Source organism: Choristoneura fumiferana, chromosome 5 (assembly GCF_025370935.1).
Source record: "Choristoneura fumiferana chromosome 5, NRCan_CFum_1, whole genome shotgun sequence".
NCBI lineage: Eukaryota > Metazoa > Arthropoda > Insecta > Lepidoptera > Tortricidae > Choristoneura > Choristoneura fumiferana.
Window position 1 is genome coordinate 17888821 of NC_133476.1, and position 27407 is coordinate 17916227.

General features: G+C 40.0%; 1 protein-coding gene across 2 annotated transcripts; it reads right to left on the reverse strand.

Annotated features, from left to right (window-relative positions):
• Positions 1-1048: 1048 nt before the first annotated feature.
• Positions 1049-26439, reverse strand: Mi-2 (chromodomain-helicase-DNA-binding protein Mi-2 homolog). 2 transcript variants are annotated; one of them, XM_074088212.1, is made up of 20 exons: positions 26248-26439; positions 25756-25826; positions 25267-25389; positions 21363-21510; positions 19947-20092; positions 19028-19204; positions 18209-18394; positions 17008-17166; positions 16584-16706; positions 15842-16017; positions 15283-15406; positions 14814-14963; positions 14364-14533; positions 14059-14233; positions 10482-13949; positions 9923-10117; positions 3544-3706; positions 1652-1794; positions 1414-1465; positions 1049-1336 (listed from the first exon to the last, which is right to left on the reverse strand). In XM_074088212.1, the coding sequence occupies exons 1-19, from the start codon at positions 26282-26284 to the stop codon at positions 1457-1459; spliced, it is 5943 nt and encodes a 1980-aa protein (XP_073944313.1). In that variant the 5' UTR covers positions 26285-26439; the 3' UTR covers positions 1049-1336; positions 1414-1456. The 2 variants fall into 2 exon arrangements, with proteins under 2 accessions (XP_073944313.1, XP_073944312.1); XM_074088211.1 differs by having other exon boundaries at positions 17008-17181.
• Positions 26440-27407: the final 968 nt, after the last annotated feature.

Here is a 27407-nt window from a genome sequence, read left to right on the forward strand (position 1 = left end):
TTCTTTGACCTTGAGATATACCTACTGCGACACATTTTATACACAACATATTTAGGCCCCAAATGGGCGCGGCGAGCGTATTTGTTTGTACATTGCGTGTGCTGCCAGGTAACGACTATGCGGCGAGTATCTTGGCCGCGCAATGAACAGAAAACACGCTCGCTGCTCAGTTGGCAACTGTCGTAGTTTTAATATAATTATATATCTATATTGAAATATAATTCAGAGGACCGATTTTCTTAAATAACATTACTCTAACATTCGACAATCTGTTTAATGCTAGAATACTACGGGTCAAATAAATTTTCGGTTAGCTATAACAAGATTAGAGCTGTAATTTTAAACCCCCGTCTGTTTTGAGTTTGACGCCAATGTACGTCTGTGGATGGATTGACCGATTTTCATGTAATTTTTTTTACGTGAAAGCGAGTTTCCTTGCGGTGGGGTTCTTACTTCTTAGCTATGTATGAAAATCGGTTCAGCACGCAGTCGCTAGCTCAAGATTTGTGAGACGTTCGTGGAGCGCTATTTGTAAATTAAGAAAAAAGGTATGTCGATGGTTTTAGGTCTGACCCTGACCACGCTTCAACTGGTATGGGGGATTTAATAAAAATCCTAAACTTGGCGTTATTTATGTCTTAGGTAAAGTTGAAATTTATTTGGTATTTTTTTGGTAATCGGGCCTAACATTCGTACCAGACCAGAGTAAGAAATTATAATATTTTTCACCTATGATGAGTTCTGTGACGTTTCGAGTTTGACAGTTTTAGAGATGTGCCATTTATCGAGTGAACGATCGATTTTTCTAAGAGTTATTGGTGCCTATTTTTGGAGAAGTTGCATTATATTTAAAAAATATATATATTTTTCCAGTTTTCCGCCCACCGGGCCACTGTTTTCCGTATTGGGAGTCGCGTTATTTACGCCTCATTCGGTTTCACATGACTCCAGTATGCAATATGCATGAACGGTTTTATATGAAACCGAATTATGCAACGCGCAACTCAAAAAAAAAATGCGCTCGTTTGAGCTCTAAATAATTCCATGATTAAGACTTAATAATATGATTTATTCATTTCTCATTTTTGGTAAATCAAAAATAATGAATTCATAAAAACAAAAATCCACAATCACTTACATTATATAATATTATCGACATCATACAGATCAGGATGAAATAAATAGTATTGTGAGAGTCTGTCAAATGCCATATGTTACCTAACATAACTGCACTAATCAATCACTATAGTGTTATCACTTCATTAACCCAACTGGAACAGGAATCTTGGAAAGCTTACATCTAGAATATTTATCTATGCGACCAATTATCCGCTCACTGAAACAAATAATCAACATTAGAAAAAGTCTAAATACAGTGTCTATGTTTAGCAAATTATATCTCTGTTTCATTACCTGTTGGTGGCCAATTCGATAGCGGTGTATCAATAACACGGGTTTATGTTTTCTGAAAAAGAAATACTCATTTTAAATACAGCAGCAACATCATTAATCTTTTTAAGTCAAAAACTACTAAGGAACCTTCGATATTTTAAAATTTTACGATACCAGAATCAGGATAAAAATAAATATATAGTCAATTAATGGAAGAAAATGTATACAGTATCTAGCGGCGTGTAGGTAATATAATTACATTAGAAGGCGTGGCGGCGGGCTGTCCGGGCACGGAGTACTGCGGGCGGAAGTTGGAGAAGTTAGCAGCCGCGGCCGCCGACGGCGCGAAGCCGGGCAGCGCGCCGCCCGGCTGGAACCCGCCCGGGAACTGCGCCATTTGCGCTGGAATACAAGTACACTTATATAATACGCTGACGCGGGCACTGAACGCGATAAATCTAAAAGCGGATAACGTTCACTTGTTTCCATGTTCTCGGAACGAATGCATTTTATTCATAATATGCTATAGGCAGGATAATACACATCGGCTATTCTCACTTATCTGTGCACCGGTCTAATTACTATGACACTTTTCCCTTGCAATAGTGACACGGATAAAGGGTGGGAAAATTAACTGCACGGCTGTAAATAATCAACGCTGTCGCGGCTATTTGCACAGCTTGACTTTGGGGCGGAACAAGTCGAGATTTTGATTAAATCAGGCGTGACTCTTTACAACATCTGGTAGCATGGTAAATGGTTGGGTTGCTCTGAAGATGAACTATGGTTGAGTCGAGTTCGAAACGTGTCAGTGTATACGTTATACCAATCCAATTTATTAAGTGTAAACAAACCGATTTCAACAAAATTCTTGTGTAAACACCCACTGGATCGAATCCATAACACATTTATCTATAATTCTTGTCTTTTAACTAGATGTCTAATCACTTTCCTCAACAAAATTCACTATTTCAATATTTATTTTTCATTTGAAAAATCTTCGTCAAAATCTCTCGTTATTACTTGATTGAAACATGTGTATAATCTGTAGTAGCATAGACTAGCGTAAATCGATTAATGCACGGATGAATAAGCGATTTTTATTTACTTTCCTTAAAATTAAAAAAAATGTTACTGCTTTTATAATTGAATAAACCGTCTTTGGAATTAAATCAAGTATTGTAAATAATAAAATAGACAAAAATACGTGATACGTGATCTATTCAATTAATAAATAATCGATTTACTGAACAGATTAATTATTTTGCAATAGGTTAGGTTTTCACATCACCAAGGGGCTGTTTCACCATCCATTGATTAGTGTTAACTGACGGTTAAATGTGATGCCGTCTCTATTTGTTTGGTTCGAATAGACGGGGACGGCATCACATTTAACCGTCAGTTAACACTAATCAATGGATGGCGAAAAAGCCCCTAAATGTCTATCTATGGTCGGGTTAATGGCGTTGTTTACGCTTGTCATTTAAATTGGATCGGAATACAATATATTGCGATGGTGATGGTTGGATTTGTGTGTGTTCTTACAGTGTGGAGGTGGAGGAACTGCATGAACACACATTCTTTGCATAAACGTAACTATCATAAGATCGCGGGTGAGCAAAGTAATTGCTTCAGTTTATCAATTTTATTTTAACACGGTAATTAGTGCACAGGTGAATGAGAATGGTAAATATAACATAATGATATAAATAGTTACACTATTGTTTTAGGCTTAGGCCCTGTAATAAATAGTACATTGTGCATTAAGAGCCGTAAGAAGGAGATTACTAACGAGTCTAGTAGAAGCCCGACGCCGAAGGCGGAAGGCTTTCAATGACTCGAGTTTGTAATCGCCCTTACTGCCCGTGATTCACATAATGATTTTCATCACATAGTGAGGAAAAAAATGCAAAAAAAAATAATTAAGTATTTTGTGTCTAAACACGTCATAGCTCTGCAAGAGAAAGACGCTAACAAAACAATTGAATAAAATAATGGCTGCCCGTCAATACAAAATTCGAATGTCAAAGTACTTCTCGTACCGTACCGTCCCTCTCACTTTCGTATTAAATAATATTAGCGTCGGCGATACGATACGAATTTCGTAACATCATTGACGAGCATGTGTGATGAAAAATAAATGAGTTGTACCTTGGGGCACGGGGTTGCCAGCGGTGGCGGCGAGCCGGCTGAGGATGGACCGCTCCGACATCTGGAGCCGCTGTGCTACGGGCGGGATGCGCGCCAGCGTGGCCGGGAGGCGGGAAACATCCGACTTCATGTCAGACAGTAGCTCCTCCAGTTGGTTCAGCACCTGGGTACAAAACACAAGGTTACACACGGTTTTGTGTATCGAAGCGGATGATATGATGAAAACCGAGCGTGTCTGTCCCTCGGTATTTATTTATATGATTGATTATTTGCTGTTTTCATCAATATGTAAAGTGAAGAACAGTTAATAGACGTTATACATATATGAGCATAACTAGCGACGTGTCCAGCGCCGCGCGGGTGTAACTTTGGATAAAAGGAAGTGAAAAATGTGAATTAGTTATGTACCTCCTTTGATTATAGACTTCTCTCTAATATATCATCATTTTGTTATCCATCTGTCTCTCCCACTGATGTGCCAAAGGAAACTTTCCAAAATTGCGGAATTTTTCATGTAGGAAAATATCCGAAACTTCTTTAAATTTTGTATGGGGATCGAAAGTTTCAATTTCTTAAATTTAAATTTCCTATATTTCATGTGACAATTTCCGGAAATTTCCGAGAATTTTTCCAACTTTTTGGAAACTTTCCGCAACTTGCACATCTGTCTGTCTGTGTGTGTGTGTCTTAGGCTTGGCTTAGTCTTGGCAACGCATCTGCAATCCCCCAGGTGTTGCAGGTGTCTATGGGCGGTGGTAATCTCTTACCATCAGGAGACCCTCTTGCTCATTTGCCATCCAGTTGAATAATTGTCGGATAATAAAAACATAATAAGGTACTTCGATTTGTCGTAGAAACTTAACGTAATCTCAAGACATCCATCCTTTTCTCTCTCTCCGGGTTGTTAACTCCACACTGTGCACTGGTCTGTATGTGTTAAGAGCGCGCAAACATTTTGTCCCAACTCGTCACTGGCGCGATCTCCTTCCCGCGGCCCGTGTTTCGCCCGCACACTACAAAGGTTTGCTGTGTGCGTACGATGCGAGCGTTGCCGAAACATTAAACACATCTTGATCGTTGTACATTTTTCGTCGTAGTAAAATTAAGAAAAAAAATTGTTGCGATATAAATATTTTTATTCCTTAACATAATAATTTATTTTATTACTTACAAGCTTTTTACTTATCTTGCCCTGTTAGTACGTTAGTTATTAGTAGGTATGGATAAAATTTTGGAAGCTAAACTTGACTAAATATGCGTTTTCAGATCAAGTTAAAATTTTACATACGTGTGTAAATCAAATGACAATGCAGTATATTATTATGATTTATGAAGCCTGATCTGATGATGGAGCTGGAAGGTGGCCGTAGGAACTCTGTAATAAATCTATATAACCACATCGACTTTGGGCTCGTTTGATTCGTCTTGACAAGTACTTTGGCCCTAGATGGCAACAACGTATAAAAATTACAGTCAGTAAAAAAAGCTGGCAATAAAAATTTAATTTTTCAGTGCGCGCAAAATATTTAGTTTCAATGTTTCTTACGCATATGATGGTATACTGTGTGAGGGCACGTAATAATTAGTAAATAAATGAATATTTTATCATCATTGCTCATAATTATTTTCATTTGCTTAGTTTGGGACTAGGTCAATTGGTGTGAAGTGTTCCATGATATTATTATTATATTATTATTATTATCTAATATCTTTAAACGAGCAATTCCGAAATCCCCGATATATATATATATATATATATATATATATATATATATATATTTCGGCGATAATGTGTACGTGTATATAAAATATTGTATGAAATTTTACATAATTAGGCCTTAAAACACTCGTGTGATGCTATAACGATATTCACTTCGCTGGTATCGTTAACCCACACTATGGTTTCAAGACCCTCTTTATGTAACAATTGCATAAAATACTATTAGTAGATTGTACACTACGGGGATAAAGCACTTTATTATGTCACGGGTACGGTATTGAATCCTGAGCGTAACGAAGGACTCCAGATTTAACTCCCGAGCGCAGCGAGGGTGTCGTGCGTTAACTCCCGAGCGAAGCGAGGGTTTTAAGATGGAGTCCTTAGATCAGATGGAGTCGACTTCTCTGGGAGTAGATTATTAACAATGCGTAAGGCGTCTAATTTAATGGACTACGGAGTCCAATGACATTTTAGTAACAGGAATTTCATTAGCTATCGTACATGTTCGGAGACAGTCTATCAAAACTGAGTAGTATCCTGGAATGTTTAATAAACATTAATCTTCATTTTATATGATTTCACTTGGTACGTACCTAATAAAATACTGTGCAAATTAGACAAAAGTATTATTACTGAATAAAATTGTGGCAAAATCTAATTTTTTAAAGTTGAAAATGCGTCATACATTTTACATATTGGGACTTATAGAAATCTCATGATTAGGTATATTCGACATTTCAGCCTGTTCTATTTTCCGTCTGAAAATAAATGGAATCTTAAAATCAAGAAAGTAATGTTATCATAAATCCGAATTGGATTAAATTTAACACAAAAACGTATTTATTATTGATCCTGAATAGGGCTTGCAATCCGGATAACCGGATATCCATATTATCCGGATATCCGCCCTTTTTCAAATCCGGATAGGAAGCTCTTCATTATCCGGATAATTTGGATAATTCGAATATCTGATATTAAGCGCGCGCTCGCGCATTGTGAGAGGTTAGTGTAGTGTATGCATACACACAGATACATTTCTTTTTGTATTAGGAAAGTTTACATGCAATACTTATTAGTTAGGTTCATTCTTAACATCTTGTTTGGGAGTGGCGGTGATGAATTTTTGGTAAATGTGTATGTAAGTAATGTATGTGTTTATTTTATTAATAATAATAATAATCTCCCGGCCGTATTCGGCTACAGTGACTACTTCCTACTGCTGAGAGCGGCGCTGGTGTGCTCTCAGGTGACTGACGTATCCGATCTTGGCAGTGAATGTGCGACGATATTATTATATTTTATGTATTTTTTCAATCTTCTATATATTTTTTACCTTACATTACACACACCTGCTTTGATCACCTTTTTTCTTGATTCTATGTTAATAACATTGTCAGGTCGAATAAGAAGGTAGAAGAAGAGATCGCTTGTTAGGGATTAGACCCCTGTTTTCTCGTCTCCTACCCTACCTTTTATGTTCTGATTTCATTTTATAATGAATGTTTTTTGGTGTTCAATACAATACGCCTTGTATTGTATTGTGTTATTTATTCTTATAATAGAGCAAGAGCCCGCAAGAGCCAGACTTTCGTTATAGTATCGTTATAATCCTTCGTTATAGTCCGACTACAGGACCAGAGCACGAAGCCTATTCCTTTGCAGCGGGGAGTCAGACAAGGAGATGTGATCTCTCCGAAACTGTTCCCCGCTGGATTGGAAGATGATTTTAAGGTTCTGGACTGGAAAGGACGAGGCATTAACAATAATGGGGAGTACTTCACTCACCTTCGATTCGCCGACGATATTGTAGTCATGGCTGAGACTATGGAGGACCTCAGTGCTATGCTCGTTGACCTCAGCAGAGTTGTTTCCGACCGAGTTAGCTTAAAAATAAACATGGACAAGACGAAAGTCATGTCTAATGTTGTGCCAGCTTCCGTAATAGTCGGAGGCTCTGCGCTCGAAGTTGTTGACGACTATGTACACCTGGGACAAACGATCCAGTTAGGTAGGTCTAACTTCGAGAAAGAGATCATTCGTCGAATCCGACTCGGCTGGGCAGCATTCGGGAAACTTTGCAGTGTCTTTTCGGCCAAATTACCGCAATGTTCGAAGTCAAAAGTCTTTGACCAGTGTGTGTTGCCAGTGATGACATCTGAGACGTGGGCGCCAACGATGGGCTTCATTAGGAAGCTCAAAGTCACTCAAAGGGCTATGGAGAGGTCTATGCTCGAGGTTTCTCTACGGGATAGAGTCAGAAATGATGATATCCGCAGTAGAACTAAAGTTACCGAAATAGCCCGAAGAATTGCGAAACTGAAGTGGCAGTGAGCGTGCTCGCAGGACTGATGGCCAATGGGGTTAGAAGGTTCTCGAATGTCGTCCGCGGAGCGGGAGACGAGCCGTCGGTAGGCCTCTAATAAGATGGAGCGACGACCTGGTTAAGATCGCTGAATTGCGTTCGATGCGGAAAGCACAAGACTGGTCTGAGCGGAGAGCCTTGGGCGAGGCCTAAGTCTAGCAGTGGACGTCTTTCGGCTGACATGATGAATCGAATCTACTCTCGATTCTGAGTATTTCTGAGCAAAGTGCTTTCCGGTTTTCAGTTATATTAAAAATTAACACCTTGCATAAAAAAAAACTTTCAGCCTTTAAAATATAACGAAGGTCTGGCTGTCGTGGGTTCTTGGTCCGTAAGGCAAAATAACAACAAGCAGAAGACAGAGAAGTTATAAAGTGTTTTTAAGTTATTTCACTCATTAAAGTGACAAAATAATGATTTTTACGTGCGTATAAGACAATCAGTGATTAAGTTAATTAACTAACACGCACGATTCGTCTGATGAAACAAATTTAAAATTGATTTTAGCGTTTTTTAAAATATTTGGAAAATTATTCAAATTATTCAAAATAACCGGATATCCGGATACTGAGATTTCAAATATCCGAAATATCCGGATAATAAAAGTTACCGAATAGTGCAAGCCCTAATCCTGAATGTACAGTAATGGGAATTAGTATTGATAAATAACCTTTTAATGGTAGTATAGTACCTGATAAAAAAATGTTATCTTAAAACCAAAAACAGTAATTTTACAGTAACTTTAATTCCGATTTGGAGTGAATTTAACAAAAAAATATATTTATGGAACTAGATTTCTATCTTGGATTTACAGTAATGGTAATTAATAATGATGAATAACCTTTTCTAAGCAGCTCATACTGTGTTAACAGTACTGTGTTTTTTCATCCCAAATGATTTTCGTTTATTACCCATATCTAAGAATATAAGACTTTTACTTGTACAACAAGATTTTATTTACTTTTATATCATACTCACTATCATACTAACAAACATACTAACAGGGCAAGTTAAATAAAAGCTTTAATAACTTTAAGTTACATTTAATTTTTTAATACAATATTTTTTTGCTGACTGTACTTTTGTCCCTGGTTACCACCTAGGACTCGTCAAGACAAATCTAATGAGCCCAAACTCGATGGGGTTATGTCGTTTTATTACAGAGCTCTTGTGGTTACCTTCCAGCTCCATCATCAGATCAGCTTCATGTCATAATAATAATATTACATTGTCATTTTATTCACACATGCACGCAAAGTTTCATCTCAATCAAAAATCAGGAAGTGGGTCAAATTTAGTTAATACTTACACACTACATACTAACATACATACTAATATGGCAAGTTAAATAAATGCTTGTGAAATGTAAAATGCATCTACCCGTATTAGTTTGAGTGAAAATTGCGAAAATTTAAAACATTTAATTTTAACATGTAAAATTACTTATCAAGTATCAAGCAATTGCGGACACGCTATATCTATCGGGTGTTTGCAGTAAAGGTTGATAACCTTGCGGAGAGCGCAGAGCGATACGTCCGTTCCTTGGGAGAGCCCGGCGCTTTCTGAGTCGTAACTAATAACGCGCGCGGTTATATAATCGATTTAAGACCCAAGTTTAGAAAATTGTCAAACTTAAATGAGCTATTATTAAGCGCTGAAAAAAATATTACAGACTAAACATTTCCTGTAGATTTATAATAAAATTGTTTTATTGGCAAATACATCACAACAAATGAGATAAAAAATGATGAAGTAGACCGATTTAGACTTTTTGAAGAATGGTATTTGAATAATAATAACTAATATTTTGATACATATGATGACCCTATGTCTTAAAAGACTATATTTCCTATTATAAAATACTAAAGTTACACTGTTTGTGGTGGGTTATAATGGAAATATTTCACATGAAAGACAGCTCTGACGCGTATTTTTGTAAAACCTCACTAACAAAATGATATGGCAAAAAAAAATCGCTGACGGAAATAAATGGAAATTACCGCTATACATCAGAGTAAGAGTTTATCTATATGTTACATTAGTTTTTCCTTAAAAAACGTAAGCATTTAGACATTAATAAGGCATTTGAAAAACCTCAAAATCGCTGAATGGGCAATTTTTCGTTTGCACGCTCTTAAGCCGCATTCACATTATCAGACGTATTGTGTCGTGACGCATCAGAACGGTATCGGTTTCACACATTTTATGAGAGAGAGAGAGAGAGAGAGAGAGAGAGAGAGCATCACAACACAACACGACAGATAAATGTGAATGCGGATTTAGGTTTGTGGACTTACCTTGTGTAGTACGGCGTTAGCAGGCTTGTTGCCGGCCAAGGACTCCTTGCTCAGGTGCTGATGTGACTCGGCGAGACACTCCACTTCGGCGAAGCGCGCGTTGAGGGACATGGCTGGATGGTTCGGATCCTGAGTTAGATTCAAGTACGCAGCGCGTCTCAGCTGTTCCTCGATCACCAGCGCCTGCTCCAAAAGCTGTTGGGAAACAATTCGAATCGTTACATTCCCGTTATACACATGACAAATATTGACGATCTAATATCCAAAACCCAAAATTCACGGTTTTGTTAATACGGTTGACGAAGGAGTAACTGGCAAACAAGGCGTTGTTTTTCAGCACAGCACTTTGGAATAGCAATGCATCTCACTATCAAAACATTACAAATAAAAGACAATATGGTCAGTAATATTATCTGCCATTTTATGTGGAATACGAATGCCTTAATTTAATTTGTTTCCTGTTTAAGTTTAATGTAATGTTGTAACAGGAGATGGTTTAAAAATGTAGTGATGCTCTACTTTATAAATAGGTGGCAAAATTAAATAAGAAATAACTTACTTTGAACCGTCTAGCCAGGAACTTGTTCTTGATTTCAAGGAAGTTACCCTTCCCAACGTCCATTTTGAACGGCTCGTTGATGATGGCAAAGCGAAGGTCATTCTGTATGTCCTGCCAGCGGCCGTAACCGTGGGTAACAATACCGGCTAACAGCCAATAGTCATGGCGGCGGTGCCAGATCTCATATTCCCTCCCCGGTGCCGCTGCACGTTCCTCATTTAACCACAGCGTATGCAATTCTGTGAAACCACCATCAGCAATATTGAACATGAACTTGCGTCGCTCAACTTTGAGATCTTCCTCTTCTTTAACTAAGACAACGTCGTCGTCTTCCTCGTCCTTTTTGTCTTCCTTGCTCGGTTTCTCGGAGGCTTCGGAGTCCGCTTTCTCGCTCTTCACGTCCTCTTTCTTATCCTCCTCCTTGATCTCCTCTTTGGGTTTCTCCTTGTCTTCATCCTTTTCCTCCTTCTTTTCCTCAGTTTTCTCGTCTTCTTTAGGTGGTTCCTCGTCTACGGACATGCGGCGCTCGGGCTCCTTAGTCTCCACGGGTTCCTCTTTCACAGCGTCTTCGGCGGGTTTATCCGATTCATCTTTCTCGGTGGTGTCCATGGGTTCGTCTTTCTCCTTGTCGGACTTGTCATCTTTGAGCGGTTCGTCCTTGTCTTCCTTGTCCGGGGGCGTCGCGGCAGGAGTGGTCTGCGGCGGGGCGGGGGCGGCAGCGGAGGCGGCGGCGGAGGCGGTGGCGGGCGCGGGGGAGGGCGCGGCGGAGGTGGCGGGCGTGGCGGAGGAGGGCGCGGGGGAGGGCGCGGCGCTGTCAGCAGCACCGGCGATCTTGACGGGCTCGACCGGCTTGCGGATGAGCTCGGGCATGCTGTAGTAGCCGTTGATGTGCTCGAACTCCTGCACCTTCTTGCGGATGAGGCTCATGACGCCTATGCGCGTGAGCACGTGCTGTCGCGAGAGCCCCTCGCGGGGCACGCCGTCGGCGAAGGTGTCGGCGTTGTCGGCGCCGGGCTCGCACAGGTGCCGCATGAACAGGCTGACGTAGGCCTTGAAGTTGCGCTCGGACTTGCCGCGCAGGTCGCGCACGAGCCACTGCGAGTTGAACGCGTCCTGCGGCGGCATGCCGTAGCGCATGATGGCGTTGAGGAAGGATTTGCGCTGGCGCGCGTTGAAGCCGAGCACCTCCATGTTGCCGCCGACACGGGCCAGCAGCGGCGGCAGCGGCCGGTCGCGCTCCTCGCGCCGCTCGAGGCGCCGCTTGCTGCGCCGGCTGAGCAGGTCGCCGTTGTCGTTCTTCTCGTCGAAGTCGTCGTCCTCCTTGTCGTCCTCGCTGCCCTGACTGAAGTCCGAGTTGTAGTCGGAGCCGTTCTCCTGCCAGGTGGAGTCCTCGCGGTTCTCCGTCTGCGCGACGCTGCCGTCGTTGTAGTTGACCTGTTTGCGCACGCGCTTGCCCTTGCCGAGCGTGCGCGCCTGGTCCTCCTGATGCTGCTCGTAGTGGTGCCGCAGCAGCTTGATCCAGTACGCGGGGTCCGTGTTCTCCGCCTCCTGCTTTATGATCTCGGTGTCGACCTCCTCTTCGTTATCGCCCTCCTTGGTGGAGTAGCTGGCCACCTTGAACGAGCTCAGGTACTCGTTGGCCCACGACTCCTTGGACTCGATGCCCTCCTTGGAGCGGTCCAGCAACTCGGACACGGCTCGGTCGTCGTAGTGAATCGCTTCCTCTTTCCCGTCCTCCTCTTTGAACAGTTCCTCCGTACCGAACCTTAGGATGTCGTCCAGCTCCTGTTTTGTGAAGTTGGCGCCTTTGCCGCCCATGCCGGGCCGCACGACCAGATGAGTCAGCATCATCTTCCTCTTGGCGACCTGTGTGACTCTCTCCTCCACGCTGTTGCGCGTGACGAACCGATATATCATCACCTTGTTGGCCTGCCCGATACGATGGGCGCGGGAGAACGCTTGAATATCGTTGTGAGGATTCCAATCGGAATCATAAATGATGACGGTGTCGGCGGTAGCCAAATTGATACCCAGCCCACCGGCGCGAGTCGAAAGCAAGAACACGAACTGTTGAGCGCCTGGGGCGTTGAACCTGTCGATGGCTTCCTGACGAGTCGTGCCGGTGATGCCGCCATCAATTCTTTCGTACTTGTATCCGACGCCTTCTAAGAAATCTTCGAGAATGTCTAACATCTTTGTCATCTGTGAGAAGATGAGAACTCTGTGGCCCTGCTCTTTAAGTTTTTGCAGCATGTTAGCTAGAAGCACGAGTTTTCCTGAAGCTTTGATCAGAGCTTGTGTGTCGTAGTTTCCGTGCGTGCCCAGCGGCGCCTCCTCAGCCGCCACGGGGAAGAGATAAGGATGATTGCAGCATTTCTTCAAGTCCATCATCACGTTGAGCAGCGAGACGGTCTGACCTCCGCTTTTCGGGTTGAGAGCCTCATAATTCCTCGTCAAGATGTATTTGTAATATTTTTTCTGCATGGGAGACAGTTCCACGCGAACGATAAATTCCGATTTGGTTGGCATGTTCTTTAGCACGTCGGCCTTCAGTCGCCGCAGCATATGCGGTCCCAGCATTTCGTGAAGCCTCTTGACTTGCTCCTCTTTCGAGACGTCCGCGAATTCGTTCTGGAACGCGGCGAGTTCGTTGAATTTTTCTTTGTTCAAGAAGTTCAAAAGATGGAACAACTCTTCGAGGTTGTTTTGTAAGGGAGTGCCGGTGAGTAAAAGTTTGTAGTTGATGTGGTATCCGGCGAGCAGTCTGAAGAACTTAGATTGATTGCTCTTCAAGCGATGCGCTTCATCAACGACTAGCACGGCCCAGTCAATGGAACCAAGGCATGTGGCGTCGATGGAAACCAATTCGTACGAAGTGAGCAAAACATTAAACTTCACTTGAGACTTAATTTTGGACGGTCGGCCGCCCCTGCTCGCATTGTCGTCGAACGTCAGCTCGTTCTCTCTGATGACCGCGCGAGAGTCTTTGTCGCCGACGTACGTGATACAGTACAGATCGGGGGCCCACAGTTCGAACTCTCTCTCCCAATTGATGATAGTCGAAAGTGGTACGGAAACCAGGAAGGGTCCTTTGCAGTGTCCCTCCTTGAACAGGGAGTAGAGGAAGGTTACTGTCTGGATGGTCTTTCCGAGCCCCATTTCGTCGGCGAGGATGGTGTCGATGCCCTGTCCCCAGGAGTAGCGCAACCAGTTGAGTCCCTCCAGCTGGTAGGGGTGTAACTGCATACCAGTCTCGTACACGAAAGGCGGCTGGTCCTCGTACTTCTTGTTAAGGTTAGTTGTCGGCCGATCCGGCGGCGGGCAGTACTTGCGTCCCGCCATTTTGATCTGTTGCCCGCTGCTACTCTCGTCTTCATCGATAACATCACGGTTCTTACTCTTACGCCCGGCTTTTTTGCCTTTACTTCCCTTTGTTTTTCCTTCCGAAGTGATGTAGTTGCGCATATCCTGAAATAATTATTAACATATTAGATATGGAAACGTGAGCGGTTCCAATAGCCATTCTACTTGATGGTGTAACGTAACTCAATGTGTAATAATAATGAACTTAACTAACCTGATAATATTCTACTGCCTGTTTCAACCCCGCGATCTCACTGTGCTCGGACTCCCAAGTGGTCTGATCGTAAGAGAGGTCTCGCCACTTTACCAGGTAGTATGTAGTGCCGTCACGGGAAGTGCGGTGGTTGATCACGCGGTGGACTATTAACCATTCGGGCTTTACACCATATCTGAAAAGAAAGGGATCCATAAGTAAACTTCCAATCAGATGATATTTCCATAGACTAAGAACGCCTCAGATATATTTCCCACAGACTAAGAACGTCCAAGATATATTTCTACCATATTGTTACCACTGACCTGTAATATCGCTCCTCGAGCATTTTATCGTCGGAATCTTGTTCTTGCTTGCTTTTGAGCCTCTTGTACCGTCCGTCGCGTTCGTCCAAGGGTTCCTCCAACTTGGGCGGTTCCTCGTTGTCATATTTACGCATGTAGTAGCGGTACATGAGCGGATGGAAAACGTCCAACTGGAATTAGAAGGTTATAATTTTATATTATTTTTATTTATATTTGTACCTTCTGTAAATTAATAGTTCTGTAGATCCACGATATTTTGACGCTTTGTAGTGTAGTAACGGTGATCAACTTAACTTTGTTTACAACTTAAATTTACAGTGAGCTGAGAACATCATTTTTTTTTTAATCGGCAAAAATGGAAAACAGTTAAAGTCATACGGCGCCTTAATGAATTAATGAACTTGACTACCTACGTTAAATTTTATACGTTTTAACGTTTATTTTTCTTACCTGAAGTTCGGAAATCCAGCTGCAATGCCAGTAGGAGCTCTCGTGCCACTTGACGAAGAACTCCCGAGAGCGCGGCGCCTTGGACTTGGCCGACGGCTCCTTCCAACGCCACGTCAGGATCTTGTGCACTTTGCCTTCCAAACCTGGGCACTGTGACGAGAATATTCAATTAATAAAAGTAACAATTCCTTTCAGCAGTTACTAAATAGTTTTTTTTTTTACAGACTAAACTTATTTTCACAAGCGTCATTGTGAGAGTTGTATTTCAATATTTATAAGATGATCAAACTGTACTAAATTACGTACAGTAATAGGCAACTGTGCCTAGAAAATTCAATAGTGTTGCGCGTATTTAAGTAATAATGGCCGTCAAAACCGAGGCACTTCACCTCCTTCAAACCATCAGAGCTTGTGTATATAGTCAACAAAAGGCATATTTGACACAATTTTTAAACAAACGTATACGTACACTGCAACGCGGACACTTCCAATCTCCATCTGGCACTTCCTCGAGCGGTGGATTGAGGCAGAATCGATGGTAAGCTGATGGACACGAGTCGCAACACAAAAGCTCGCCGCCATCCTTACAAACTCTGCAAATTGGATAAGGTGTTTTTCAGAAATTTTGATAGTGCTTTCAAATAATAAAAGGCCAGCAAATAGTATTAATATTTTTTATGAAATGTCGCTAGTCAGCAGACTACATCAGCCGAGGCGTGGACTCTCAAGAGCTCGCAGCGAGCGTCCACCTGGTGGAATGGGCAAGCCGTCTTGCAAAACAGGGAGTACCAATGTGATAATACCATTGTTCTGACTGTTTTGCAAGAAAGCTGGCCCATTTCACCATTGGCCTATATTACTGCAATGCAATTGGATCCAGAGGCCTCATTGCTAACGTTCGCGATTGCATTCACCATCTCTCTACCCTCGTCTTATGCCGGGTGACAGAAAGTGATGAAAATGATGATGTGATTCCAAGTGCGTTAGACAATAAGACCTCTGGCGTGTGTTTTATTTGTTCTCCATACCTGCAGAACTCCTGATGCTCGTCGTCGTCGTCCTGGTCCTGGTTGCCCTCGGCCTCGCAGTGCGGGCAGGACCAGCGGCCCTCGGGCGTCTCCTCCAGCTCGGGCTCCAAGCACACCAGGTGGTAGGCGCGCGGGCACGTGTCGCACAGAATTATCTCGCCGCCTTGTTGGCACACCTGAATGTACACTCGTTTTACTTAGTACTCTTTAAAGCCACTTGCACGGTCAAAAGTTAACAAATTAAATCGTTAACCCTAAGATGCACTTTCGATTAAATGGTTCTTTTACGCACAGCTACAACTGGCGTCTTATTGACTACCACGTTCCTTCATCCTATATTACAACAGGGTACCTAACAATGACTATAATTTGTTTTTTTTTTTTGTTTTATGACCATGAAACTTCATATCACTTATGACTATGCGAGAGAAAATCGAAATGTCACATTGCAATAAGCATATGAAGGACACTGGGCCGCATGATGTGAGTAGGGTGTATTTATTTCAATTTAAACTTTTGATGTCTCACCAACTTATTTGAGGGTCTACGAAAAAGATTCAGCGAACCCCCATAGACCCATGTGTAGCTAAAACTTAACTTTCTAGAGGCACAATAGGCAAAATTTGAACTTTAAGGGAGCTGCGCGTCAACAGTTGAGTCCATTATCTCTGAATGTTATAGAAGTTCCTTTTAATCGTCCCTATCCCAGAATTTCAAGTAGTATAACAAATATTCTACTCACCTCGCAGTAATCCTGATGCTCGTGTTCGCCCTCCGCGCCATCGGGGAATTTATTCGTGGTCTTTAGCTTCTTCTTCTTTTTGCTCTTGTTTCCAATCTTGGTCTTTGCTTTCTTTTTGGGGGCCTGGAACCAATCAATCGTCTTTATTTTAAATATTATAACCGCAATGCGTTAAAAAAAACTACAAACATCACTAGAAGCCTCAACTGTAAAATAATGGTATGGTACTGAATCAATAACCAATCAAACAACAAAGATTAGCAGAAAGTGTACATAGGTGTGACGTCACACGTAATTTTAACCAAGTGTATTTCCATAATTTTTCGGTTAATTGACAAAAGAAAAAATACGTATTCGATTAAAAAAAAAACTGACGGACTATATTTTTAAGAATCTAGTCTTCTTAACTGTTTTATTTACTTACCGGTGTCCCCCCCTCTTCTTCTTTGGGTGGGGTCAAGTCATCGCTAACTGACACCGTGGGCGCAGCGACCGGCTTCGGATCTTCCGCCTCGGCCAGCATCTGCTCAAACTCCGCGTCAGAATCCGAGTTGGCGCCGGCGCTGCCTTCCTGGTCTTCCTCCTGTGATGAATGGATCTAAATAAGGTTTTGGGGAAATAAACTATCAGTTTTCATATTTTCAAATAATTGCCACCACCACCGTTGCAAGCGCCTGTTAAGCGAGACAAACCATCACCTTTTTCTTGTTCGTACACAAAGGTACCTATATGATATATTCACAATAAGCACAATAAACGATAAATTTTCACATCTTACACAAAACAAGCATGCAAATCCCCTAATTTAATTTTGAAAAAACTGAAATTTATTATTTTCAATGGGTAGTAATGCAATCATTTATTTATTTATCTATTCACATGCAACATGACGGTTACACTATAGCGTTACATTAGATACTTCAAAAAATAATATGTACTAACTAAAAAACAAGGGACACATAACTCTCACTCATCCAGCATTCTCTCTAGCTCTCTCCTCCTTTCCATCTCCAGTCTCGCTATCTTGGTCACAAACAGATCACACCGAGCAGGGGCTGCTTCAAGTACAGAGTTGAGGAGCGCTAAACGCTAGTAGGCGCGGGAGCGGCGAGTGCTGGCGCCGGCGGGTGCGCCCGCGCGCCGCAGACAGGAGACTAACTCTACGGCGCTTGCTGACGTATTCGTCGGACACTTTTAGTTTTAAAAAAGTTGCATGCAGATATTTTTACTATCATCAACTTATACCATGAAGTTAACTCAGCATTTTCAATGATACTGCAATAACACATAAGTACTAAAATACCAACAGGTATACCAACATTCTAAAGCTTCAATGATTATCAGAAATCGAATACAGCTAAAAAAAAAAAAAAACAAAAGTAGCATGTTACCTAACTCCCCAAACAAGCCTTGGCGTGCACTCATAAGCTCAAAAAAGCTCAAGTACATAAACAAAACATCTGGCATAGTTTTTGAATACAGATAGATATAAGAGCCGGTGATTTACAAACTTAAAAGCCGTTTGCCGCTTGAAACAGACAGGGTCTACACGCCACAATAAATTTCATTACCCATTCCAAGCAAACATATAATACAAAACATATAATATTAAACATGTAACTCACGCTACTAGTGCGCTTCCGCTTGCTGAACTTAATCTTGAGCGTGGGCACTTTGGGCTTGCGGCCGGGCTTGCCGCGCGTGCCGGCGGCGTGCTTGGCTTTGCGGCCGCGCTTACGCGGTGCCGGGGTGCCTTCGTCGCTGGCTTCTTCTTCTTCCTCTTCCTCGGGATCGTCTTGGATGTCGTCATTCTATAGAACATTATTACAAGTTATTTAAATGAGTTATCTGTGTATATCGGAGTAGGAATCAAGTTTAATTATAGGAATTAAAACTGTCCCGAGTTTCGACCACAGTGCAGTGGCCATGGTTACAATCCGACGAATCGACAAATAAATCGTAACCATGATTAAATTCAGAGATATATTAGTTATGAGTGAAAATCGCAAATTTTAAAACATTATAATAATTATTATAGATCTGTTTTGAAACAAATTGTACCATGCCATTTCATTCTTGCCGGATACCTCTCAACAGAGGTTTTTCCATACCAGTAGCAGATTTTTTCGACATTCATAAATTCATAAGTGCTTGTTAGAGCCGAAATTGTCTTTGACTTAATTTTTTTTTATTAAGTTGGAAAACAAACAGCTTAAAATAACAAAGATATATAGACATTTCAGTAACATATCAGCCAAAACAGTTTCCACTTGTAGCTATTTACACAGATAATTTAATTGTTACAAAAAAATATACAAAAACTAGTCATTTGACTTGTTTTAAGAAAATTCGAGTAAAGTAAGACAAAACCGTCACCAAATACCGTCATTACAACAAAACATTTTATGATTTATCACAAACATTTTATACTAGTTCTCTATTACCTTAGGCTCCTTAGGCGGACGTCCCGGCCTACCCTTGGACACGTAGTCAGACGCAGTGGACGTGTTTGTGTTCTCCTCAGAACCCATGTTGGAGGTGCCGCCGCCCAGGTTCGGATTGATCTCGCAAAACATGCGCCATTTTGCGGCCACCAGCATCATCAGTTTGGACACTGGCACCTGATGAAAAAAAGAATTATAATGTTTTTCTTATTTTAATATACTAACGTTCCTGATTGATTCGGTAAGTTCGACCCATTCTGTTTAAGGCTTTTCAGTTTTTTTTTTTTTTTTTGCAAATGCAATTTTTTGCAGTTGATAATTGTAAAACCACGCCATTTTCTATGCTGGTTGGTCTTTAATAATATTTAGAATTGTTTTTTTTTTCAAGTTTCTTAATGCTCAGTGTAAAAAGTTGTATAAGCCAATCGAAAGCCAAATAATTTTCATCTTGGGTGTTAACATTTGAATCCCTCATTACGCTCAGGATTCTACTTAAGAATACTTCGCTACATTCTGGATTCAATGTACCACCCTCGCTGTAAATACATCATTTTTCTCCCTTGTGATTATGATACAAATAACTATTTAGTGCTTACTAAATTTAAAATTTATAGCTCCAGTGGTTTAGGCTGTGCATTACATGTTAGTCATGGTACTGTTTTATGGGTACTGGTTAGGCAGCAATCCTTCATTATTTTTATAATGATGAGTCTTATACATAATATACTTAGCTAACAGATATTCTTAGGTGTTCGCAGCCCATCTTATTGAATATATTATACTCATTCCCGGGAACACATATATGGGGTTTTGTAACTACAAACAATAGCGCCTCGAGAGGACACTGGTTCTGTTAACATTTTGCTAGTCGTCTCCTGGAGCCGTGTCAAGTCTATGATAGCGCTGTAGGTCAAATTACCTTAGGATTTTCTTTAACAAGCATCGGTCGCACATGTTGCTGGAAAAGCTTGTATGACGTCAAATTCTCTAAGTCAGCATCAGTATACTGGATGTCGACGTCAGTAAGACCGAACGAGGAGCAAACCTCTTCGATTGTTGGCATGCCTGAAGAAAAATTAACCATTGAGATTTCAAGATTTAAATAGTGATGAAATCCTCCGCTTGTGTAAATACTCTTACACTAGAAAAATATTTACTTTTGAATTACCGCGTTATATTAGTGTATGTATCATGTCTTGGAGAAATTAATTTTCCCCTTTCACTTGTTGAATGTTCGCTTAAAGTTAAAGGCAATCAAAAATAAACATGACGAGACTATAATATTTTCTTTTACCACTATACCGTTATACCTATGTTTAACAAATAAAATACTGTGACTTTGAAATAACACGTTGTATGATATTCTACACAGGTTTGAAAAAAATATTTTACAGATTCTGATTGTGCTGTTGGCATTGAATTGTAATATTTTGCAAAATTAGCGACTTCGCCAAAACTTTGACAAAAGACCAACGGATCTTATAATTATAATTAATAAATGGAGCCGAAACGAGTTATAAATATCGATTCTATACTGAAACATAGATAAATGCCATAATTTAATCCATCCAAACCTTTGCCGGCAAACTAGTTCATCCAATCACGGAGTTAAGTTCGTCTTGCGGTAGTCATACGTAACCGGCTTTTTCTCAACAATGGAGCAGAAAGTCGCCGTATAGCGACTACAAATACGCCATAATTGTTACACTAGTCACGTTGCCTAAGGCCGTTGCCCTGGCGACCTTCAGAGCACGCCAATAATTCCATTAGCATAGCATACTGTGTACCACAATAACTATAATAAATCATAATAGCAATCAGTATGAGATTTTGAGGCTAACTAATGAAATGACTTGTCTCAGTTGCCTATTTTTTCATAAATTGTGGTTAGAATTCGATTTAACAGGTGATAACATGAAAATGAGAACGCATTTAACAAGCTTTCAGAAAAAACTACTGGTCTAAGGAAAAAAAAGACCAAATAAAAAAGATGCATTTACGTTATGTTGGTTGTGAAGTAGACACATCTAGATTTTTTTTCGGAATAGATCATAATTATACTGGCCTACTACATGCCTAAATAACAAAATTTTCCAGGCGGTACTTCCTGTAAAAAATCAGCAATATGTGTACTCAAACGGTGTTTTTTCGATGTCGTATGTATACAAACACTCCTCTATTAAGCCGCGAGTTCGCGGCGGATGCAGTCCACTTCCAACCGAAGCAACTGGAGGTCTATGGGGGAAGCGTATGTCCAACAGTCGTCGTCCTGCGGCTGATATGACGGTAATGATGATGAGATGAATGTAAAGAGGGCCTCAAGCCAACAACTCACCAGAGCCGGAGTCGGAGGCGGCCGGCGTGGAAGGTGTGGTGTTGTGCTTGCTGCCGCGACCCTTGCGCGATTTCTTACTCGAAGTCATCGCGCTCAACGCGTAATCGCTGTCACCTTCCGCTTCTATCTCTAACCCGAACTCATCATCCTATAGAAAAGCGTAAATCCTTATTGACATGGATATTAAGTATAAAATTTTATCGTAAAAGTTATGTTACATTGCCGTAGTTAATTACGTAATGCTCCTCATTGTCCCTGCTTTATAAAAGATTTTATTTTTATTTATTTTTCTTCAGATCAATTATTAAAAATTTAACTACACCATCATCCATTTTTGGCTTTAAATTTGGCATCGATGACAATGCAAGTAAGGTGAGCAAAAACATTTTAACAAAGACTTTTTTTTTGTCCATTACTATCAAACAGACGTTGATCAAGATAATAATGAATTGATAAGATTCGATTTCGAAGGTACCTATCCTTTTTTATATAAGAGGGGGAAAACGAGCATGCGGGTCACCTGATGGGAAGCAATCACCGCCGCCCATGGACACCTGTCAACACGAGGGGTGTCACAGGTGCGTTGCCGGCCCTTTGGGAGATTGATAAGCTCGTTTTTTAAAGATCCCTAAGTTGTACCGCTCCGGAAACACTGTCCCAGAAAGCTGGTTCCATAATTTAGTCGTGCGTGGAAAGAAGTTTCGCTTAAAGCGGACGGTGCTAGATTGTTAATCATCAAGGTGGTATTGGTGGTCATTGATTTTTAAAACCCGACTTCAAATAACTCCTAGGTTCTATGTTCCATGTATGTTCACCAATTTCGCCATGTTTAACCTCGCAAGTCCCCTTAATACGTACGTGATTAATACTTTATGAAGTACACGAGGACTTACCTGGTTCAATTTTCCGATCTTTGTTTTTTGCGATCGATTAGTATTAAAAAATAACTAATTTAAAGCACAAACTAAGCTAAACTTAAGACGGTAAACTTCCGAGATCGATACAAACGTTTTCGCCATTCCTTACTTGTTTTTAAAGTATCGTATAACAACAAAATGTGTACGTCCTCTATGGCGACACCAGTCATGTTATTTTTTAGTTTAGATGAATTTATTCTGGGGTCCTACTTAAAAATTCAATGTTTTATTCACAACGGACAAATTTCCATGATCAAGGTGTTTACCTACTATTTTGTACAAATACCAAATACAGTGACTGAATTGGAAATAAATTCTTTTAAAATTGTATACTTCTCTATGCTATTAGGTACTAATTTTGCTTATAATAAATGGGAACTAAGTTTTCTTATTACATTAAAAAAAGCTAGTACGGTCAAGGACTTCAGCCACCATGGAACTATTTCACAGTAAACGTCATAGTGACATCGCATTAATCTGTCATCTCCCAGGATAACAGGATCAAAGGAATTTGGGCACAAATTTGTGCCTCTGGGAGAGGACAGGTTAATTGACAACGAAAATCGTAATGACTTTTCTTTTCCTATGAAAAGGTTCCATGGTGGGTCATGAATTAAAGTCCTTGACCATACATAAGTAGATAGCAAAGTTACTTTTCATCACACTTGCTCGTAAACAGTGTCATAACATGCAGGCTACCTTGGTTGCAACCCCCCAAATAAAACCCTCGACCTTAATGTGCTTCTCATGAAACCCGTGGTCGGTAAATGAGTCATTGCGCGTACACATTGTCTTGTCATGAAGCCCAAGGTCGGTAAATGAGTCAGTGCCCGTACTGATGCTGCTGCGCGCGCTGCTGAAGGACTACATGGTCTACATGCACACGCACGTTGCGGCGCATGCTAAGGGAGGGGGAGGTAGAGGGCGGCGCTGCCAAGAGCACAGCCTAAGGTATCGCCAATATTTGGAAGAATTATATTTTTTCTTTTACAAATATAAAATTTTACTCGCAAATGTGATGAAAAACATTGTATGTCGCACGGGCTGTACTAGAATTACGAACATCGACTCATTAAAGCCTATTCTAATAGACTCTCGTTCGTAATTCCTTATTTACCGCCCTTAAGACACAATGACTATTTTATCCTGATATTCCCACGAGATTTTACTCTAGAAGACGACGACGAATTACTGGAATTACTTCTTCAAGCCAAATGAATCAGTTGCATAATCCTGAGATGTGAAACATTACTGTGAGACAACTTATCTGAGTGAAAATTAAAATAAATATGCAATACACTTAAAAAATTGTGATAAAACTGAGGAAATTCTTATGAATCTGTAAACATTGTTTAGTTTCATTACGATTTTCTTAATTTCATTACAACTTCAGTTCATTAGCTGCGTATGGGTATGCATCTAGTTTTCCACCTGCTTGTTATTCTGCGAAACGAAAATCTGTGTATTGTTTGACAGCGAAACATTTGGTATATCTGTGCTATATTGTGTATTTAACTCTTTTTCCTTTGACCAATAATAATAACAAAAGATATTTATTCAAATCACAAATACATACACAGGTACATTACATCACAAATAATACAATCAAACTATTAAAAGGGAAAGCGACTCAGCTTATGCCTGCGCCTTGCAGAACAAAGTCCCTAGGCTAACACACTGTTTTTCAGTCGCCCCCATAAACCATAACCATAATAATAAATAACCCATGAATTACCATTAATTCACATGCGCATACACACACGGGTACACCCGCTCGCTTGCACGTATTCTCACTCGTATCTTTCTTGTTTTTTTTAACACACATAGGTGACTTTTTACATCCATTTCCTGTTATACATTACAATAACTCAATCAAAAGAAAAGAGGAAAATCTATGTTCCCCATAACTCCCCTTTCTGCACACTGAGCAATCAGTGATGAGGATGACACATGAGTAGGTACTAAAAAGTCTTTTGACTATTGCAATAGTTTCCTTATTGCGTTTACCTATTCAATGACATAACACAGGGCAATAATTAATACTTCAAGGTAAAGCACAAGAATAACAGTCATTTCAAAGTAATAGTTTCCATCATAGAATGTCATTAAATCTGTGTATTCAATTTGTATGTTTATTGAAACAAATAAAATTACATTACATTTCTAATAAAAACCATAACAAAACAGCCTTTCATTTCAACATTTAAGTTGACCATGCAATTTACTTTATTAAGAGCGTGCAAACAGAAAGTTGGCCATTCAATGGTTTTGAGGTTTTTCCGATGCCTTATTAATGTCTAAATGCTTACATTTTCTAAGAAAAAACTAATGTACCATATAGATAAACTATTACTCTGAAGCATAGGCGTGATTTAAATTTATTTCCATTAGCGATTTTTTTTTACCAAATCATTTTGTTGGTGGGGTTTTACAAAAATACGCGTCAGAGCTGACTTTCATGTGAAATATTTCCATTAAAACCCACCCCAAATGCTATAACTTTGGTATTTTCTAGTAAAACATATAGTCTTTTCATAGATAAGGACATCACATGTCATTGTATCAAAATATTGGTTATTATTATTCAAATACCATTCTACAAAATGTCTAAATCGGTCTACTTAATCATTTTTTTTTCTGGTTTATTACAATGTGTTTGCAAATAAAACAATTTTATTATGAGCTCCGCTCTTTACCTATATGTTTCCTCGTTCACTCGCTCACTCCCAGCTCCCGCTCCGTTTTAGCTCTGGAGCCAAAGGAGCGCGGACCGACACCAAGACCAATTAAGATTGTTTACGAGGAACTAGTTCTTTTCGGTCCGCGATGGGAATTCATTCTTTTTAGTTCTTAGTTCAGGACCGACTCAAGCCTAAAGTAAAAGCTAAATACAATACTTACCAGGATTGTACAAGTAAGGCTACATATTCTTGCAGTTTGTTTGTAGTTGTAGTTTGTACTCTCAAGTGTTTGTAAAAAATACTTACATCCTCACTCTCATTCTTCCTCTTCTTCTTCTTCTTTCTGCCTTTCTTATCTTCTCCTCTGGCCTTTCTTTTTTTCCCCTTTTTCTTCTTTCTACCATCCTCTGGAGAGTAGTCATCATCCTCCTATGAAATAAGAAAATTAATAATCTATATTATTTTATATGAAGTCAGAATTACATTTTTACAGATTCATTTTATTAAAGACAGATAGTTTTCAAAAGTCTGTGATCCATTACTAAGTCTCATATTTACCATAACTACCTGGGTTTTAACTGTAAAAAGTTATTGAAGCTCAGATATGACCTAATTTGTAAACACTATTATTGCCAGTATTATTTAGATACGAAATTAACAAGAGAATATTAAATTTATCATCAATAGAAAGAGCCCAGTGTTATCAAGCACTTTTGTTTACAAATAAAACAGAGCTGGCTACAGAAATAAAAACATTAACAGCTAATAAAATATTTTGACAATAGTCTTCAATACCTTTGGTGGAGCTTCATCACTTTCCCCAGAATTTTCATTCTGACCTTCACCTTCTTCCACGTCCTCGTCGCCTAAAAAAAAATTAATAAACTGGTCAAACCACTGCCACCATGCTTCACACCTGTCTCGAACCGGCAATCCCACGAGAACCCAGTATTTCTCGAAACACGCGCGCTCCTAGCGGTTAAGGTCACTAATCCCTTTGTTTGGCGGCGTCCATTTTGTTAAGTAGTAATGAGCAGAATTGCATGTTCTTTTCTGTCACGACCTGCCACTCACAAAATATTTACAACGGACCGATAGCAATTACACCTTTTTAACCGTATCAGATGCTTGAATTACTCGTTCTTTCGTTTGTTGCTTGTTTGTTGATAACACTTCAACTGAAAAGCCAAATTCTTCTAATTTTTAATTGCTTATACCGCAAGTAAACACATGATACCGCTATTCGCGGCTTACCTATGACATGCTAATGGATTTTTGGAGGTTTACCTGCAAATGAACCGTCTACTTCATCATCTGATGCCATTTAGAACACTATTTAACACAACTTGCAATAAGATTAAAGTTTTTGGTCTAGAAAAGATAGGGGACGCGCAGTTTCGCGACAAATGGTAATTAATTCAGAAATTGATGCCGCCTTCACTCACTCCGACCGAGGGAAGCACTAGCACGATTTGCTTTCTCGCTCGCACGCAAAATCAGAAAAAGAAATTTTGGGGCTGCTACTTAAAAAAATAATAATCTACTAAATCTATCACACCCCGTAGCGGTGGAAAATGAACACAAGCACACCAGTTGTAAATTTATTTTTTGAATAATTCGTATTGTATTATAGTGTAGTGCATCTAAATGTTTACTACGGAATATTTCATATTAGCAGAATTTCGGCGGCATTAGGAAAATTAGGTCAGCATCCTGCTCTTACTAGTTTCCTTTTCCTTAATACTCACTTACTAATTTCCTTTTACGTGAAGTTAAATTTTAAAAAATGCTTTTTATTATTAGTAAAATTTTGTAAGGAAATAAGTTTTGACTCTTAACATCATAAAAAAATATGACAGTATTTTTCATGGCCAGGTTAGTTTTTCAGGAGAATTCAAGCTTGAAATTGATGAATCGGGACCTCCAGTAATTCAGAAGGCACGTCGAGTACCAGTAGCCCTCCGGAAACCTCAAAAAGAAGAATTAACGCGATTAGAATAACAGGTCATCATTGCAAAAGAAGAAAAATATACATAGATGTTCCAGATGCATTAAAGCAATTCTATAGCTTGAAAAAATGAGTTGACAATTCATGAACTACTGATATTAAAAAATCATTCTATTCTAATTCCTGAAAATTTTAGAAAACATATTGTATTAAAATTACATAAAGCTTATTCTGGCATAGTTTTTTTTTTTAAATTAGCTAGAGATACAGTATTTCGGCCATCTTTAACAGCCGACATAAAAGAAACAGAAACAGTAAAAAACTGCACTGCATGTACTAAATTTGCTCCTAGTCAACAAAAGTTACCAAAGCAGTCATCAAATACCTGATTATCCATTTCAGTTGGTATCTATGGGTGTGTTTTTCTTTGAACACAAAGGCAAACCAGTAAAATACCTTATTACAGTGGATCACTTCTCAGATTTCTTTGAAATTGATT